The 20,138-nt window shown below is 41.0% G+C and overlaps 1 protein-coding gene across 1 annotated transcript in view; it reads left to right on the top strand.

Moving 5' to 3' along the window:
• Positions 1–20,138, top strand: part of SCN4A (sodium voltage-gated channel alpha subunit 4) — a 1,232,571-nt gene that overhangs the window by 989,129 nt on the left and 223,304 nt on the right. Inside the window, exons 20-21 of the mRNA XM_086923780.1 lie at positions 15,169–15,342; positions 15,980–16,102. Of these exons, the coding sequence (XP_086779906.1) occupies positions 15,169–15,342; positions 15,980–16,102 (297 nt within the window). The remainder of the gene's footprint in view (positions 1–15,168; positions 15,343–15,979; positions 16,103–20,138) is intronic.

Below are 20,138 nucleotides of genomic sequence, written 5' to 3' on the forward strand. Positions count from 1 at the left end.
TTTCAGGGTCACTATTACATGGATAGATGTATGCCGATGGGATGCTCTATATCTTGTGCCTATTTTGAAAAGTTCAGTTGTTTTCTGCAATGGTTCTTCACAAAGAGGACGGGTTTTCAACATGTCATGCATTATCTCGATGACTTTTTGTTTCTGGGGGCGGCCGGGGATCCAGAATGTGGACAGGCTTTGAATGAATTTTGTGTCTTAATGAAGCATTTTGGTGTGCCACTGGCACCAGGTAAGACTGTGGGTCCCTCGACTTGCCTCGAGTTCCTGGGGATCGAGCTCGAATCAGAGGAAGGTTGTTTTCGATTACCAGGAGAAAAGGTGTTAAGATTCAGGGCTTCCCTGGAAAAGTGTATTAGTGAGTCTAAAGTCAGACTGCATCAATTACAACAATTGGTGGGCCAGCTGAATTTTGCCCTGAGAGTAATGCCGATGGCCCGCCCCTTTTCCCGCTCGATCGCTCAGGCCATGGTCGGCCTGAAAGAGGGTCATCATCGCACGAGACTATCGGCAGAGGTTCGCCAGGACATGCACATTTGGTTGGCATTTCTGGCGGAGTTCAATGGTCGAATTGTCTGGAATAAACCGGCGGTGTCCTCCGAAGAGCTGGGGCTGTGGACAGATTCGGCTGGGAGCGTTGGTTTTGGTGCCATATTCGGCACACAATGGTCGGCTCAAAAATGGCAGTTATGGTGGCATGAGGGTGGGCTGACGAGTAACATTGCCTTTCTTGAACTTTTTCCCATTCTGGTGGCCCTGAAAACTTGGCCTGAGGGATTCAGGGATCACTCTGTGGTATTTTGGTCTGATAACATGACCGTGGTTGAGTGTATCAATAGCCAGGCAGCACGATGCAAATGGATTCTGAGATTGCTCAAAGAAATTGTGTTATTGTGTATGCAATTGAACGTGCTATTTAGGGCAAGACATGTGCCGGGGGTAATGAATCAAGCGGCTGATGCGCTTTCTCGTTTTCGTATGCAGGCCTTCTGGGGTTTTCTGCCCACAGCGGACGCGGTGGCGGCACCCTTTCCCGAAGCTCTCTGGTCTCTCGGTGCCCCGAACTACAGAACCTCGTGGGAGAGAGTTTAGCACCCAGGACGAGGAAGGCATATGAAGGGGCGTTCCGATCCTATTGGGCCTTTCTGGGGACTGCTAGGGGAGAGTTTTGGGGTCAGGAAGAGTTAGTGGTAAAATTTCTGCTGTCCTTACATCAGGCAGGCAAATCAGTGGCTACGGCCCAGAGGCATCGGGCCGCCATCTCCTTTGTGGCAAGGGCTCATGGGATCCAAGACCCGACTGCGTCTTTCGTGGTGCAAAAAGCGCTACGTGGGTGGCAACGCCTTGAGGGTCGCAGAGTAGATGAAAGGCGCCCGATAGGTTTGGATAGGTTGGCTCTGTTGTTATCGGTACTTCCTGCAACGTGTTCATCCCAGTATGAATCAGTGTTATTCCGAGCCGCTTTTGTGCTAGCATTCCATGGGGCTATGCGGGTAAGCGAACTAGTGGCAAAGAACAAGCAGGATGCCATGGGGGGACTGTGCCGAGAGCACGTTCATATCAGGGGGGAGACAATGACTGTCTCGTTTGTCAGGTCCAAGACCGATCAAAATGCAATCGGAGACAGCATAATCATACAAAGGATTCCCGGGTCTTCCATGTGCCCTGTGGTGTGCGTGGAGGAATATTTAACGCATAGGGTGGCATCATGGGGGGGGTCCTTGTTGAGACACGCTGACGCCACCCCACTGACGAGGTTTCAGTTTCAGCGGGTGCTGGCGATGTCAATTTCGGCCGCGGGCCTGAACCCCGGCGAGTTTGGGACCCATTCCTTTCGGATAGGGGCTGCTACAGAGGCTACAGCCAGGGGTCTGAATGTTGAACAAGTTAAACGTGTGGGGCGTTGGTCCTCAAACTGTTATAAGAGATATGTGCGGTTGCACATGTTGTGAAGCTGTAATGTTGTACTCACGCTTCTTGTTTTTGTTTGGTTTTCAGTTGCGCAAGCCTACGAGGCGGGGCGGACTGTGCAGTCGACCCGACACCGGGGGGCCAGCGGTGAGACATCACCGGCTGTGAAAAAGGAGGTGTGGGTCGTGGGCCACTCATACGTGAGGCGTGCCGCGGACGTATTCAAAGCAGGTGACATGATTCACGTGGCTGGGGAATACGGGTACAGTGTGTCCTTCTACGGAAAGGGCGGGCTCTGTATTGACCAGTTTCAATCATTTTTCGAGGGTTTGTTAGGGCGGACGAGGTCACCGCCGTCTGTAGTCATAGTACATCTTGGAGGCAACGATTTGGTGACCACTGGTAGACGACTTCTTCTTGAGGGGATGCTTTCCACTGTAAGTTGGTTAGCAAGAAGAGTTCCAGGGTGCACAATTGCATGGTCCCATATGATTCCACGGAAAGTGTGGCGGGGGCGATTTCGGTTTCTGCTCTGAATCATTCAGTAAGAAAAATTAATAATAAAATGAGTAGATTGTTCCGTTCAAGTACACTGCATTCTATTCCGCATGGTTGTATTAAAGGGGATAGTATGTATTTGGGGGATGGTGTTCATTTGTCCCGGATGGGGAACGAGTTACTCATAGGAGACCTGATAGCTTGGCTGAAGACTTTGTGACATGACCTTTAGGCAGGAGTGTTGTGGGGGGTCCGGATAGCCGGTCAACTATCCGGCCTGTGGCGGTAAGGTCATGATCGGTGAGCAGTAATTGGAAGATCCCTAGGGGTGGGCGTCACCCATTACGGATGGGAGCGCTCGAGGGAGGTGGCCATTGGCCCCTCAACGGGGAGGCGGTCCCTTCTAAGGATGGGCTGCCGAAAGGAAAGGAAAGGCGGTCAAGGCCCCTTCCTGGGTAGGAGGGGTTACAGCCCCCTCCTGGGGAATTTCCCGGGGCCGGGACATCTGCGACGGCAGATGTGGTAAGTTGTGTGGGGTTTGGGAGGGGGTCTACGCTACCTTCTAGATACCTCACACGAGTCCTCGGACGACCTTTAAATGGCGTCGAGTTTATTGGGGCCCCCGTCAAGTCAAGGGAAATTGGTAAATGCACTTGAGGTACGCCTCTGTGCGGTCGCCCCTCACAAGTGAGGGGGATATGTCTGGTTTAGGGATCTTGACACCGGTTACGACCTTGCCGTTGGCCCTTAAACGTTAGGATGTACAATTTCAAGTTAAACGTTTTGTAGGATGTTAGTTCGGCTAGGAGAACCTTTGTATTAGAGAATATGTTAAGGTTAGCCAAACATCGCAATGTGGAAATGAAATTGTACATTAATATGAAACTGTTATTTTAATGTTTTAATTTTTGTTTCATATTTTAATAAATACGGCCGGGAGGGTCACTCCCTCCCGTCTTCCAAAAGTTCAGAACCGTTTCCGGTTTCCCATTCTTGGGGAATGTGTTGAGAGGGGGTGGCGGGTATCTCAGCCATATGAGTAGCGCGCTATACAAGTGTTATGATTGATTGATTGATTAACTTCGCCCACAATCCGGGGCGATAACGGGACACATTACTTACAATTGGCAGGACGCAAAATGTCAGCGCGGTCCGGTGGAAGAAACAGTAACCCAACTACCGACCGGGATGCGGAAGAAAACCGGAACCCTCCAGGAAACCACCAAACAGAATCACGCACAACTTCCGCCAGCCCCGCCCTCGCATAAATAGAGTCACTTCCGCAAAAGGCTCATGGGAAACGTAGTTTTTAAACAGCCAGGCAGGTGCAACAGGCTAAACCCTGACAGTAAGTCCATTATTTTTCTCTGATGGATGCCACTCTCCCCTTCACTCCCGATTATCCATTTGTATGGGCGTCGGGCCCACTAGATATCTGGGCGTCTGGCTCAGCAGGGACGTGGATGAACTTTGGAGGGCTAATTTCGGCCGGGTGGTTGACTGGCTGGAATCTAACACCCACCTCTGGCGGAGACTGCCCTTGTCCCTGGCGGGGCGCATAGCCATCGCCAAGATGGTAGTGCTCCCAAACTTTCTGTACCTGTTCTTGAACATCCCCATCCCCCTCACAGCTCATTTTTTTCATAAACTGCGCTCCCTTGTAAACTCTCTTGTCTGGGCCAGGCGTCAATCTAGAATTGCATATAATATTCTCACACTTCCCTTATCGTGTGACGGACTGGGTGCCCCAGATTTAAAGTTATATGCCCTTAGTGCCCAAGCCAGCTTCCTTCAATTTTGGCTGCATCTGGCGCATTTTCACTTACAGATCTGTCTCTTTGTATGGATTTTCCTTGGTATAATTTTTCTCATACGATTTACGATAGAAATTAGTTAATTTATTCTGTGACACACACTGTTATGTGGTGTTCTTGATATTCTCTGTTGTGACCAGGATTGGGTCAGGCATTTATTTCCAATATGCACGAGTAGCAGTGTTGGGTAAAATATGCGCAAGAACTACACGTAGGTTGACACCACTGTATTAATGACTGCTGTACAGCATTGTCATTTGCAGATACTGATGGGATTGTAATGTTGAGCCTCTAAGTGCTTTTTCCTCTCTGCTCTATTTAGGAATATATAGCGTTGGTCCTTTTGAGAGATAATAAGCTCGAAGAGGGTGGTCTGCTTTTATGTGAGCTACTAGTGGGTCATGCTGTTACCCATTAATATGTAGAATATCTTCCTTTTCAGTCGCTATTTGCATTGTCCAGTAAAAGTTTGTGCGATCTACAATTGAGTAACAGTCCTTCCCTTTGTTTGTAGTCGTTTGACTGTACATCATGTGGGTGCAGATGCAGATCACTGTGGTCTCATCTTTTGAGCCGTTTAAGAATACCATTGCAAGATGGCGATATCCGTAAAGGCTTCAGGTTTAGTAACTAATTGAGTCCGTCTTTATGAGAAATAGCAGCTGAAACATGCGAGTGTGCTACTATGGTAGTATGTAATATGCTAGAATGTCGTAAGGCAATATCGATAATATGTCTCTTCTCAGTCGTTATGCGCATTACCCAACCAAAGATGGCATGACTAATATCTGTGCATTAGTCCTTCCTTAGTTGTTGACAGTACATTACGTAAGCGCGACCATTTTTCGCAAATTTTTTGCGATTTTCAGGCTATTTATAACCGTTGTGACTCTGGCTGTCAGTAACTCTTCCAGACACGCTGGCCGGCCGTCTCCTTGTCGAGCCCATGAGAACTTTGTTGCTGTTGAATTAAGGTAAGAGCTACTGCCATGCTTTGTAGTTTTAATCGTATGGCATTAGGCTTACGCGTATCTCTTTTAAGGAGTGAGTTACCAATATTATTTTGATGACAGTTACTGTTGAACTGCTTTGGGGAGCCTTTAGAAACCGTGTTTTTAAGTTTCGGGTCGGGTTAAATGAATCTTTGTATGTGCCTTCTTTCAAGCTGTGTCACTTTGGAGTACATTTAGGGTGCTTTAATAAAACGATATTAGTATAGGCAGATGTATTGGAGTTAGCACCCTGCTGAGGGAAGGTGGCCCCAAGTGAGTCACTATTTATGATACTTGCGTAATATTTGTGTATTAAATTATGCCTTTAAGGAGCATAATAGGACTTGCCTGATGGGTTTGCATCATATTAAACATCCGAGAACTTCCATCAGGGACATAAACATGTCCTTTTAGTACCATTAATTTAGTGCGTTCTAACATTTAGCCTACGACTTCAAACACCATAATTGTGTTATTTTCTTTGTAGCATTGCTGGATTGAGATCAATACATCTTTACGTACATTTAATTCGAGATGCGGCCGTAATGGATTGGCGCAGTATAATAACATAGGAAATATAGACCCTAAGGAAGTGACCCTATAAGGTATGCTGATGTGGATGAGCCTTGTAGAATAGTAACTAACATCTGGGGGCTACAGCTCTATATCTTTTCACTAAACATTATTTTCATGTTCCCCTCATGGTACGCACTGTTTTACCAATAATATACTTTAATTTATGCCTAACCCTATGCACAGCGCATAAGAGAAATTTTGGTAAGACGTTAATGACGATCATTATATTTCTACTAGTGTATACAATCTGGCTATTAGTACTAATGATATGCATTTGTTTATTTGCCCATGGCCATATTACTTAGAAAAAGACTCACAAAAGTAAATAACAGAATTCTGGTGGAGTTATATTGGTAGTAGGTATAATAGAGAAGCTTCAACCCTATATGTAACATCTTGCCTATCTTGTTATACAGAGTTAATAGTTCACTTCTCACTATCAGTGGTGCTTTTATTCTGGTCCACTTTCTTGTTGTCTTATTTTGTGCTGTCTTTTATGGAACATCTGTGGTGGTGTTGTCTCAAGAATTATTATTATTCCCTGAGTAAGTAGGGGTATGATGAGTTGATATACTTTGATGACAGATGGGATCCACTTTGCCGGCGATAAAACCATTCTGATCCGGATGGATCAAATCTGTTGTGAACTGATTAAATCGTATTGATAGAGGTTTTGTTGCTATTTTATAGTCTGTGTTTAATAAGGTTATGAGTCAATAAGACTTTGGGTCTTTAGCATCCTTTCCCTTCTTCAGAAAACTCACCACACTGCCCTCCCTAAAGGAGTCTGGTATCGAACCACCCCCCAGCAGAGAGGTAGGGTTGAGGCAAAGAAATAATGCACCTGCTTTAACCTGTGGCTTGAGAGTAGTGAGGATGGTGCTTGTGAATCCAAAGAACACAACCCTGTCTGTTCCTTCAAGGGCAAAACCCAAAAATCGCAATGAAAAATAAGGAATCAGCACCCATCCAAAAGGTGTTTTTTTTCAATAATTTCAAAGGTCCATAATGCATATAAAAGTCTTGTGATAAATGAATCCGGATTTCAGTGAAATTTTCTTTTCCAAAGTTCTTTATTGTGTTGATACAAGTTAGGAAAACATCCAAGAACACATATGGATTCCCTTCTTAGCCGACGCGTTTCGTCTCACACACTGAGACTTCTTCAGGGCTAAGGATGAAACATACAACAATTATACACTAATAAACATCTACATATACACAAAAATTTAAAACATTGGATATACATTAAAATACCCAAGCATGTTGTGTTTACAGGAATAATCCAAGTTGTTCGATACTTTTATTAGAGAGAATACTTGACTGATTATTTCATTCTGGATGAATTGACAGAACAGAAGGAAGCACTGTTCATCAAGCACAAGGACTGAATTACTGTAGTACTTATAGACCTTAGAGACTCTTAATACTGAATACAATCCATATAAATAATTGGTAGTCCAGATAACAGGGGCAAAGAGGATTTCAGAGAACACCAATCAGATTCATACCTCCGATAACGAGTAATAGTCAAAAGTCAGTACATCTTGCTCATGTTTCTTGGAAGCAGCAGAATAAGCTAGTTTCTTGGAAGCAGCAGAATAAGCTAGTTTCTAAAATGACACATAATGTTCCATTATATTTGACATGCAGTTTGTTCAAAAAGCAACCTAATCACAGTAAAGAGTTATTCCCTTAAGTTCCAACTGTAAAGCCAGAGTGCTGCACATTGTTAATATTTCATGTAAATGTCTACTTGTATGGAAAATACTAATCTAGATAGTGCATAGTGTGTTAGGCATGCTCATGGACATATACCATTGCATATACCATTGCTCATATATGTTCCTGAATTGTGCCCTGACTTTACATATGTGAATCTTATTCCCTTAAACTCTTTATTCTAAAAACGTCCATTTATTACCTTTATATCTTGATGAAATGAGTTAGCAGAAATGTAGCTCATGCAGGTTCAGTAGTCCCTGTCTATAACCTCCTTCAGCCTGTGCTGCTGCAGATAAACATATTATTTGTATTACCCGTATGAAATGTATGCACACACTCTGATTAATGAACTTGTAGAGTCATACGAACCCTTGGCCTATGTCTCATTTATCAAATAAAAAATACCTGTTCTTGCCATACTCGATCTTGTTAAACTGAAAATAAATCGAAGTAAAAATGAAAAATAACCAAATCTAGGTTCCTATTTCTGTATAACAATTCAATCAATCTCAATAGTCATTCAATTCTATCTTATAGCATAGCTCACATGTCCCAGCTTCTCAAAATTGTATGTCCTAGTTTTTGGGTCTTACTGAACCCTGATATCATCACATCTTTATAAGAATTTTTGAAAACTTGTCAAAACCTGTATATTTACACTGTCAACGTAGTTCAGTTTAAAAATGTTTTTACAACAAACATAATTGATCACTAGTAATGCATGTAATATCTTCATTCATGATGACTAGTAGAAGCTCTGTGTCCCTAAATACTTAAACTAACCCACACTTAAGGTGTCAGTAGAAAAAATGATAACAGAAAGATAGTCATTTAATGATTATCTTGTCGTGAGTCGATATTAAAATGAGAAACAAGTATTTGAACCCTAAATTTAAAGTATTTTAGACAAAAATCCTTTTTTTAATTTTTTTTAAAGTGCTGTAACGTCAGTCATAAGTAAAGTACAAGAAAGAAGAGATAAGGCCACATTATGTGTAAGGCAATGCGTCTCTAATGACTAAGAGAACCTATCTAAGGACTTACCAGAAAAGGGCATGGTGGCCAGCACGAGTTAACACATCACAGGTAGGGCAGCATCTCGATAGTGATGTGTCAAACTTTCTGCCTTTTATACCCCATACTTTCTTAAATCAAATGCACCTGAATTCAATTTGTTGTCTAGATGGCGGCAAAAGTTTGCTGTGTTATGAATATAAAACACGGCGGCTATCTTGTAACATGTAAGGTGCAATGATAATGAATGCATCCCAAACTATAATGTATTTTTAGGACACGAGAGAGATTCAAGAATTAATTTTAATTTAAACATTGTATACTATTGCTTAATATGATAATTAAAAAGGACGTGAAACTGAACACCAAATAGTTCGCGTTTTTTAATATATACCTCTTGTGTCTTCAAATAAATTACTGCCATGCTCTGAATACGAGCGATATAGGAAATATATACACAATCTCATCCCGTCAGTGGGAAATGTGGAGTAATGATTGTCCGGTGTTTCCGCTAATACTAAAAGAGTTTCGTATGTGCCGTGTTTGCTTTCCAAAACTTGCGGCCATTTTTGAATATCAATGTTATTTTTATAGAACCTACAAGTCAACTGAGGTAATTCTATAAATACTTGTTACGATTTAGTCATGCTATTAAAAGGGTTTCTTCCACATAGTAAAACCCAAAAGCAGGGCCAGCTGGATTTGCATATTGTGAAGGTGATATTTTACCGAAAACCACAAATTTCTAAAACTTGTAACTTTAATCAAATAAATATTCAAATATAAAAGTTGTCATACTGGGAATTTAAATGAGGAGATATACGTGTGTATATCTGATATTTACATCTGCTAAGGGGCCTCATGATAGTCAATGATGTAATGTTAAGGCGGCGGCCATCTTAGAGTGTACTTGAAGTTCATTTATAGAATACTTATAAAGCATGATATTTCATTAACAGATCAGTACTTCGTGTCCACCTAAGCTGTTTGGACTACAGACTTTGTGGTGACATCAGAACAAAACCTCAAACCAAGACAGTTATAATATTGCAGGAGGTTTGGATAGAATTAAAATTGTAATTGAAAAAACTGTTTGACAACATAAAGTGTGAAACATAAGTTTCTCAGAATTATATCATGTATAACCGAAAAAAACCCTTTGAACACAATGAAGATATTATATGCAACACAGTTTACAAAAAGTCACAGATAAAAACACCAAAATCGGTAAAACAATCTTGATCACATCCCTTGTAATAAATAAGAGAATAATTGTCTCAAGAATTGTTATTCAAGGATATTCTTACTAATGCAGAGACAATTTATTGTCACAGGCTCAATGAAACTTTAACAAGTACACTGGTTCATAAAAAGTGATGGAATTCTGAGTTTTGATTGAGTCCATGTTGTACACTTCTCAAACGGCAAATCCATTTGCATTCAAGTTGTCTAAGGGCAAGCTCCCTATTCCCTCCTCTTACTCCTGCTTTCAAATGATGAAGGACAAGCTATGCCCTGTAAGGACCACCCACAAAAAGACTAATTGGTTTCCTGAAAAACCAAAAGGATTCTTTGTATGTGGTGGCTGTTCTGTATGCAAATTTGGGCTGAATAAGATCAACCATTTTGCATACAATGGTTCAAAAAACTTTGAGATCAGAGAATTCATTAACTGCAACACCACATTCACGATACCATTTCCTTAACAACCAATTCTAATTCTTCCATGGAGAATGAACTTGCCATTGTTAATTGTTCAGTTTGAGAGAGCGTGGGTAATGTGTACTTTTGTAAAAAAGTTACTAACTTTCGATGGTCTATGCTATGTTTCTGACTATAGATAGTATTATAGTGACTGAGCATTATGTTTCCTATTTTAACTGGATCTACTGTCTCTACATGGATAAATGGACACTTTAATTCTCTTATCAGGTTAGCCGCAGCTTGCTCTTTGACCTGCCAGGCTACGATTTTCCCTGTGAAGTTACTTTCTTCGTATATTTTCTGGGATTGTCGTCGAAAGACCTCCTCACTTTGGGTATATTAGTTAGCACTGAGTTCCCGTGTTGCCTCATCTAGCTGATGTTGATTACAGCTTGATGTGTTATGGTGCATTAAATTACTTAAAACTTGTATTCTTTGTTCAACCAATTTCTTCTTAAATCTATCTGCTTTAAGGATGGCTGCATCCTTGCTTATAATGAGTCCACAAATAAAAGCTTTTAAAGCATCCCAGATGATGTTAAGCGATGCTGACTCTACATTATGGGAAAAAAATTCTCTGATCTCTATTTTCATAGAGTCAACCCATGTTTCATCATTCAGATATTGTTTGTTGAACACCCAACGTTTAGGAACTCTTGCATTATTTTCTAAAAAAAAAACTCAATAACTAGCATGGCGTGATCAGAGAATTGAGAATTATTGAGAATTCTATGCTGATAAAAATTAAGTTGTCTGGAAATCACAAAAAAATCAATCCGTGAGGAAGACTTATATCTCCCAGACTAACATGTAAATTCTTTTTTAGACTGATGGTATGAGCGCCATGGATCACAGAGATCGAGCGTTGTTTTATCATTTAAAATAGTTTTCTGTGATTTTGGTTTGGGCTGTTTTCTTGACTGGGTAGTAGAATCCAAACTTTCATTAATAAGAATATTAAAATCCCCTCCAATGATAACGTCTCCTATCACAGTCAATAAAGATTGAAACAGTTCTTCATAAGCTCTAGAATTGTCTTCTACTGGCGCACAGAAACTTACAAAAGTGATGGGTTTCTGTCTATGTTTGATTTTACATTTGGCCCAACACCAACGCCCTGAAACGTCATGCTCAAAGTGTATCATTTCTGCATGGATATTCTTATTTAGAAAACTCGCGACCCCTCTCTGAGAATCCGAGATCGAAGAGAAGCCTCAGTACGAGGCCCAGGCTCTAAACATTGAGAACTCAGCCAATTTTAAAAATGAAATGTGCGTTTCCTGTAACAATATTACCGAAGGATTTTCAGTCTTAATCCACATATCTATGGCCCACATTTTCTTTTTTTATTTAAGCCATTGACATTAAATGATACTATTTTCAAATGCTCCCTACTAGACATCCAGAGTAATTACCATATTTTTTACCCAACTCTTTCTCTTCGTATTTTTAATTTAACCTAGATCTACCAAGACAGAAATAACAAAACAGAAAAACACAAAGGACTTCATTTTTTCATTACTTTTATTCCCCACACCCCCCTCTATCCCCATCCCTCCCCGTCGTGCTCCAGCACCTACCCATGTGCCCCTTCCTGTGGCCCTTCTTTCCTCCCCCACGCCAGCCACAAAACCCTACCCCCTAACACTTGGGTGTCCTGTTGTTACACCCCTTGGGCCCTGGGACCCCTCCTCCTCACCTCCACCCACTTGATGCCCCATTGATGGCTCCTGAAAAGACGAAGGAGCGCCTAAAACCTTGTTCTTGTTTTGGATGAGCCATTAACTATAAAAAAAGAACTTCATCTCTAGCCACACAGTAAAAATAATAGCGCAGTAACCTTTTCTCTATTTACCCTGCAGAGTTTTTTTGGCTGTATTCTATATTTATCCTTCCCCTTCACCCCTTATGTCCATGTGAAATTTCCTTCAGTAAGTCTGGCTCCTCATCTAAGTCGGACAACATATAGAATTAACCCTTCACCAGTACTTTCAATTTAGATTGCTGGGCAATCATGGCCTGGGCACCGTTTGCTTTAAATAGATTGAAAATTTTCACGAATTCCTTCCTCCTACGTGCTGCAGCTGCAGACATATCAGAGAAAATTCGGCACTTAGTTGTCTCATTAACTGCGAATTGTCTTTCCTGGATTGCCTTAGATAAAATAGTTTCTTTGGATTGGCACTTTGTCTTTTTGGTCCTGCAGGACTTCCTTGTTTGAAACTGATCCACAAGCCCACCACCGGTTATGGTATTGCTTGGGTATCTATTCTAAGGTAAGGAATCTGTGGCTAGAAGTCTCTGTCAGATGAACAAGTTACTTGGGGGCATATTATCAAGGGGGTTTATCTCCGCTTTTTTGGCTTTAAAAGCCAAGAAAGCGGTGATAAAATTATCTCCCTATTACCTAGCTGTCGCTAACACCAGTTAGCGACAGCTAGTGGGAGATAGCGACCATCTTGGGCCCCGCTTTGCATGTCAGTGATATTTATCACTAATGACATGCAAAGTGGGCGTGCCACGATGTTAGCGACTGGAAACAGTCGCTAACATCGCTATCTCCCATTACCAACTTTTGGAGATATTTGCGCTAAGCGCGAATATCTCCAAAAGCTAACACTTGCCCTAAGCAGTTCTTAGCCATGTTATCCAATGGGAGGTGGATAACATGGCTAAGAGCATTAGCTCGCTAATGCATATATATCGCGGACTTTTCAGCTATATTCCTGCATTGCGGCCGATTTTTATCGCATTTGCGATAAACCTTGGTAATACCAAGGTTTATCTGCGATAAAAATCGCCGCAGCTCAGCGATAATTTTTTCACGCTAACCAAGCAATAGCGATAATTATCGCTATTGCTTGGTAATATGCCCCTTAGTTTCTTTAACGCCTTATCTGGTAGACTGTATCAGATTCCTTATTTTCTTCTTTCTTTGTTTCCTCTTTCTTTTCTTTTTTATAGGTTCCTTTTTTCTTGAATTCCCCTTTTATGCTTTTTTTCTTTTTTCCTGCTTTCCTCCTTTCACCTTTCATTCTTGTGTTCCTAGTTCTTTTTAGATTCTTTCCAACCTTGTTTCCCCTTTCTTGCTTTCTTTTCTTTCCTCTTTCTGTTCTTCTTTCTTTCTTGCCTTCCCCACATTTCTTTTTCTTGCCTTCCTATTTATTCTTTGCTGTACTTTCTTTCTTGCTTCCTCTTTATTTCTTGCCTTCCTTCTTTCATTCCCTTCTGCCTCTCTTTACTTTCCTTCCTTCCTCTCTCCTTCATTCTTTCATCCCCTTTTCTTTCTTTCCTACCTGCCTTTCGTCCCTTATTTTTCTTTGCTCTTGCTTTCTTACCTTCCTATTTTTTTTGCCTTCCTCTCTTATTCTTTTTTCTTCTTCTCTTTCCTTTTCTTTATTTTGTTCTTCATTTTTTCTTTCTTTATTGCTTTCCACTTTCTTCCTTCTTTTTTCTTTCTTGCCACTCTTTTTCTTTTCTAAATCCATTTTTCTTTCTTTGTTGTTTCCTCCTTTTTTTCCTTTTCTTGCTTACCTTCCTCTTTCCTTCTTACCTTTCTCTTTACATATTGCCTCTCTCGTTCTTTCCATTTTCTTTCTTCTTTCTTTCATTCTTTGATTCTTCCATTCCTTCTTTGCATCTTTTTTCCTTCCTTCTTCTTTCCTTCTTTCTTTCGTTCTTTCTTCATTCCCAATTTCTTTCTTTCCTTCTTTCTTTACTTTCACACTTTTCCTTCTTTCATTTTGTTTATCTTTCTCTCTTTCGTTCATTCTCTTTCTTTGCTTCTTTTTATGCGTCTTTTTCCTTTATTTCATTCCTGCTTCTGTCTTTCTTTTTCTTCCTTTTCTCTTCCCTTCATTCTTTCTTGCCTTCCTTTCTTTCTTTCCTTTTTCTTTCTTGCTTTCCTCTTTCTTTGCTTCTTCTCTTTTTCTTCCTCTTTTTCATCTTTCCTTTCTTGCTTTGCTCTTTCTTTCCTTCTTTCCTCTGTCCCCTCTCTCTTTCATGCCTTCCTCTTTCTTTCTTTCTTTCTTGCCTTCCCCTTCCTTGATTTTATTTTTTCTTCTTTCTTTCCTCATTCCTTCTTTCTTGCCTTCCTCTTGCTTTCTTGCTTTCCTTTTTCTTTCATTCTTTCTTTCCATTTGTCTTTAATTCTTTCTTTCTCACCCTATTTCCCGAAGGCAGGAGTCTAACAGCCAATTAAAGACCGTTTTTTTTTAAGTATGTGTTATTTAAGAGCTTTTCATTTTACTAAAATTATGTATATAACATTGTTACCTATTAGGGGTTTTCAGCCAGACTTCGTCTATTAGTCTGTAGTTTGGTCATTCACATTATTCTTCCACCTGCTTCAGTATGCATCACAGAACAATGTGTCAGTCCACTTCGGCCATTTTCTGACTTCCCTATGAGTTATGTCTTGCAGCCCTTTCACGAGGTGCACACAAACACACAAAGTAGTTCCCGTCAGTGCCAGGGAATACTATGGAAATGTGTTTTTTTGATACCAAAACAACATTTTTGCCTTTAGACAATGCTTTGGTTTAGATTGATGAGGGCCTGGCCTCTTCCTGAACAATAAAGAATTGCAAAACCTATGACAAAAAAACAAGAATTGCCAAAAGGCTGTCTGCTAAAGCCAGACATATTAACTTGCCAATGCTTGTTTCAATTGCTGTGATTCTTCCAAGAAGGAGCTGCTACCAGATCTATGCGCAAGGTAGGAAAAACCGAACTTGTGTATATCAGTGTGGTGTCTGAATGGAAAGGTTTTGATACTCTATTATTCAGAATCATTGTATTTGGCATTTTATGAATCTTAAAATGTATTGAATTTTGCAAATATACAGCCAGTACAGCAAGTTATTTAGGAACAACTAGTAGTAGTAAGTGACTAGTAAAATTATTTACCATCTGTGTTACCTTAGGCATTCGAGGACGTATACATCGAGCAGAGACAAGTTATAAAAACTATCCTGGAATATGCTGACAAAGTCTTCACCTACGTTTTTGTCATTGAAATGTTGCTAAAATGGACAGCTTATGGATTCAAGATTTACTTTACCAATGCTTGGTGCTGGCTTGACTTCCTCATAGTGGATGTAAGTGCCTCTTTATTCACATTTGTTTGGTTCACTCTAGAATATGCTAAGGGAAATAGTTAGAACAACGGGTTGTGAGCATTGGTGCACCTGCTAGTGAGCTTTGTGTCCACTTGTAAACCTTTGCAAACTTTTCTTGCTGATATTATTGCCTAAATCTTCTTCCCAATTGATGCATCCCCTCTAAGAATTTTGGGGAGTTTCAGTACAGAGGTTTGTAATAAAAGTAGTTAATAAGACATATTTCATTTGTAGAAATGCTACAGAAAAAAGGAAAATGAGAGTTGGATTGAGAAGCATCGAGAATGAGGCGAGGTGGGGGCTTGTCAAGAGTTACGCGTTGTGTGTATCGGTAATGCTAGCTGATATAATGTATGTCGCAATAATTTGCAATATTTCTCTGTAGCTTTCTCGGAATTAGGACTTTCATAAACTCACTTGCCAAAATCATTCCCTATTACAGTTCTTATTTTCTGAAAGAATAAGTCCTGGGGCCAAAGTTGTTTTTCAGATGTCCATAGCCAGGACTGCTGATTGTCAGGGTTGCTGAATACTAAGGCTGTCTATTCTTGATTCCACCTCGTCTTCTGTACATGCATCTTCTGGGTTTCATTTGCCTCCATGTCTTCTTTCCCAGGTTTCGCTTATCAGTTTAACAGCAAACTGGTTGGGCTACTCTGAACTTGGCCCCATCAAGTCATTGAGGACATTGAGGGCCCTCAGGCCATTAAGAGCTCTGTCAAGATTTGAAGGCATGAGGGTAAGTTTGTCATATTTTGTCTGATGTCACATAAAGGGATATATGATGTTACAACGCGGACTTTTACTCCGCATACTGTTACAACGCGGTTTTTACAACGCGGGTCATGTAACAACGCATGTATTTACAACGCATTTTTTTACAACGCAGGTACCTTTACAACGCAGACCATTACAACGTAAGTATTGGTAAGTATATATTAATAAGAATAATATAATAGTAACTTAATTTTAAAAGTATAATTTAATGTAATTTTAAATAATTTAATTTCCGTAATTTATTTTAAATTTAAATTAATGTTACTTTATTTTTACCCTGTACCCCTGTACCCCAAAAACTCAAAACTGACCCTCAACCCCAAAAATAATGCAAAGTAATTTAATGTAATTTATTTGCTATTAAATAATTTAAATTTAAATTAAATTTAATTTATTTTTACCCTGTACCCCAAAAACTAAAAACTGACCCTGAACCCTAAAAATACCCCTTTACCCAAAAACTAAAAACTGACCCTGAACCCTAAAAATACCCCTTTACCCAAAAACTAAAAACTGACCCTGAACCCTAAAAATACCCCTTTACCCTAAAACCCAAAACTGACCCTGAACCCTAAAAATACCCCTTTACCCTAAAACCCAAAACTGACCCTGAACCCTAAAAATACCCCTTTACCCTAAAACCCAAAACTGACCCTGAACCCTAAAAAAAACCCTTTACCCTAAAACCCAAAACTGACCCTAACCCCTAAAAATACCCCTTTACCCTAAAACCCAAAACTGACCCTGAACCCTAAAAATACCCCTTTACCCTAAAACCCAAAACTGACCCTGAACCCTAAAAATACCCCTTTACCCTAAAACCCAAAACTGACCCTGAACCCTAAAAATACCCCTTTACCCTAAAACCCAAAACTGACCCTGAACCCTAAAAATACCCCTTTACCCTAAAACCCAAAACTGACCCTGAACCCTAAAAATACCCCTTTACCCTAAAACCCAAATCTGACCCTGAACCCTAAAAATACCCCTTTACCCTAAAACCCAAAACTGACCCTGAACCCTAAAAATACCCCTTTACCCTAAAACCCAAAACTGACCCTGAACCCTAAAAATACCCCTTTACCCTAAAACCCAAAACTGACCCTGAACCCTAAAAATACCCCTTTACCCTAAAACCCAAAACTGACCCTGAACCCTAAAAATACCCCTTTACCCTAAAACCCAAAACTGACCCTGAACCCAAAAAATACCCCTTTACCCTAAAACCCAAAACTGACCCTGAACCCTAAAAATACCCCTTTACCCTAAAACCCAAAACTGACCCTAACCCCTAAAAATACCCCTTTACCCTAAAACCCAAAACTGACCCTAACCCCTAAAAATGCCCCTTAACCCAAAACATATAACATTTAAAATATAACTATATACTTACCAATACTTACGTTGTAATGGTATGCGTTTTAAAGGTACCTGCGTTGTAAAAAAATGCGTTGTAAAAACATGAGTTGTAACAGTATCCGCGTTGTAATGGATGCGTTGTAAAAGTAGTGCGTTGTAAAAAATGCGTTGTAACAAGTAAACACCCACATAAAGTGATAGGCGAAATACTATAACTGACCATAGTAATTCAAGCAATCTCTAGTTGTTTTTGATGTATTTTAGCTAAAGAGAGGACACATTCACAGATTACAAAGGCTAGACCACTATTGGGCTGCATGCAAGGCGTTTCTTGTGGGGTTTTATCATTGGAGAAAGAAGAATGATAACCTAGATTAATTTGTAAGTAAATATTTTAAATGTTGACATATGGTAATACAAACTTTGTCACGTTCCAAGGTTAGAGCCAGAATTATATGCATAGATCTAAATATTGGGCAGTTGGGAATTGGAACACGGTACCAGACAGGGGTGTCCACCCTCGCCCCTCCTCTTCACTCTGGATAGACCTAAGATGAAATGTGCGAGCTGCAGCATACAAATTGGCCACAAACGCATGTAGCATCCCTCTGCGTAGATGATACACAGTTGTGTACCAGAGAGGGCTGACAACAACTACTTCAGTTGTGCATAGGGATAGTGAACTACCAGACCTAGGAATGGTCTAGCAAGCTATGGCTCTTAAATGTCCAGGTGGCTCACGCGGAAAAGCTATTGTATCCCTGAAGATAATAGGACAGAAGTCTGCTATGTTCAGGATGGATGTGTCGTTATCGCTAATAGGCCAAGTTGCGTTGGTCACGATGGAGGTGCTTCTTTGCTCTAGAGAGCAACGACCGATTCTTCGTACAATATTTATGGAGCTGACTCGCATGTTAACTTTGTTGATTGGGATCAACTCACGTTTGAGAATTTAACTAATAACCCTTAAGCTCACGTGTAAAGAGGGTGGACTAGTGCTGCCAGATTCAGTATTATTACTTAGCGTATCAGCTTCAGCATCTACCCCAGAGGCCAGACCTGACTTGTAGGAGGGAACAGCACCTCTTTACAGTGTGCTGTTGCTGGTAGACTTTTGAAACTCAGTATATTTCACCTGAGTGGGCAGTCTGGGAGCTCCATTCCTAATAGCATTAGCGTGCCATCTTTGGCACTGCTGGTGAAATTGGTGCTTAAGCACATTCCATTTGCTGCAGACGCTTGAATAAGGAGAGTTTATTTTCTGTAGTCCCTAAAGAAACAGACAAGTGTAGTGTAATGGATTTGGAGAGGATTCTCCACATTACATCTATACCCTTAGGAAATGTTCTTGACTTTTAGAGAGGCTCAGCCATGCTTTGGATTTATTCCAGCCGTTTCTTTTTAGATGCCCGTTTGGAGTGATGAGCTAAAACGCCTCAAATGAACACACTTGCAAAGATATATGCATTATTGAATGAATGTAGGCCCAGATCGTCTGTATAAGAAGCCATCTGCAGGGCCTGAGAGTTCCTGTCCGCATCGTGCAGACAAAATAGGAGCTGGCTCGAGGAGAGCAAAGACAGGAAAGGGAAGAGTGGACAATGTTCTTCAACAATTGGTAACACGCAATGCTAGATTGACTAAACCCAATATAATGTCATCGAACGTCCCTCCCCCTAAGCTACTCAGTATAATTTAAAAGAAAAACGGAGGGGGTGGGGGCTGTTCTCGGTGACTGCACATTATGCAGAATGTGTCCCCATGATATGGTGCTGCCCAGTAGCACACAATTATTTGGTTGGACGTGTATCATATATATTCACACTGTCAGAGGAGCAGTTGACATATCATTGATGCTTCGTATCTTGAGACTGCCTCGAAAGCCTATGAAGAAGAAGACAAAACACGAACAGATGGCTTTAACTTTTTTCTTAGTGGAGAGACACAGGCATGCATTGGTTGAAGGATAAGACCCTGTGTATGAAGGCTGGTTGGCTGCCCTAATGTAGAGGACCTTTGTATGAGGAAGGTCATGCTATGGAAGTAGGTGTAGGGTAGACTGTGAAATGGGGAGTCTGGCCAAGAAGAGTCTGATTGAGGTGACTAGAGACGTGGGGCCTCATTTATGAGGCTGTGCGTCACTTTTACGCCGCCGGTGCGTCACTTTTTGTGACGCACCAGTGGCGTAAAAAATGCGCGTTGTTGCGCCATATTTACAAAGTGACGCATCTAGGAAGATGCGTCACTTTGTAAACCCCTGCGCCACATTATACCTGCGCCAGGTATAATGTATGCAAGGGGGGCGTATTGACGCAAGGAAGGGTCATAGAAGTGACGCAGTGAAATCTATGAGATTTTACTGCGCCACTTTTAGGACGCCGTTGCGTCAAAATCTTGCGCCTGCCTCACAGCAGGCGTAAGACTGACGCAGGCCATTTCACATGGGGCTTGCCCCATGTGAAAGGACGCATTGCTGAAGTTGTGTCACTTTTGTGACATACTCCAGCAATGCGTCACTTTTGCGCTTACAGATACGTCAGAAATACTGACGTATCTGTAACTTCTTGCAACATGATGCGTCATACTGTAAATATGACGCATCAGGAATGTGGCAAGGAGGGCGCACTGAGAAGTGACGC

This window comes from Lissotriton vulgaris, chromosome 5, assembly GCF_964263255.1.
Source record: "Lissotriton vulgaris chromosome 5, aLisVul1.2, whole genome shotgun sequence".
Classification (NCBI taxonomy): Eukaryota; Metazoa; Chordata; class Amphibia; order Caudata; family Salamandridae; genus Lissotriton; species Lissotriton vulgaris.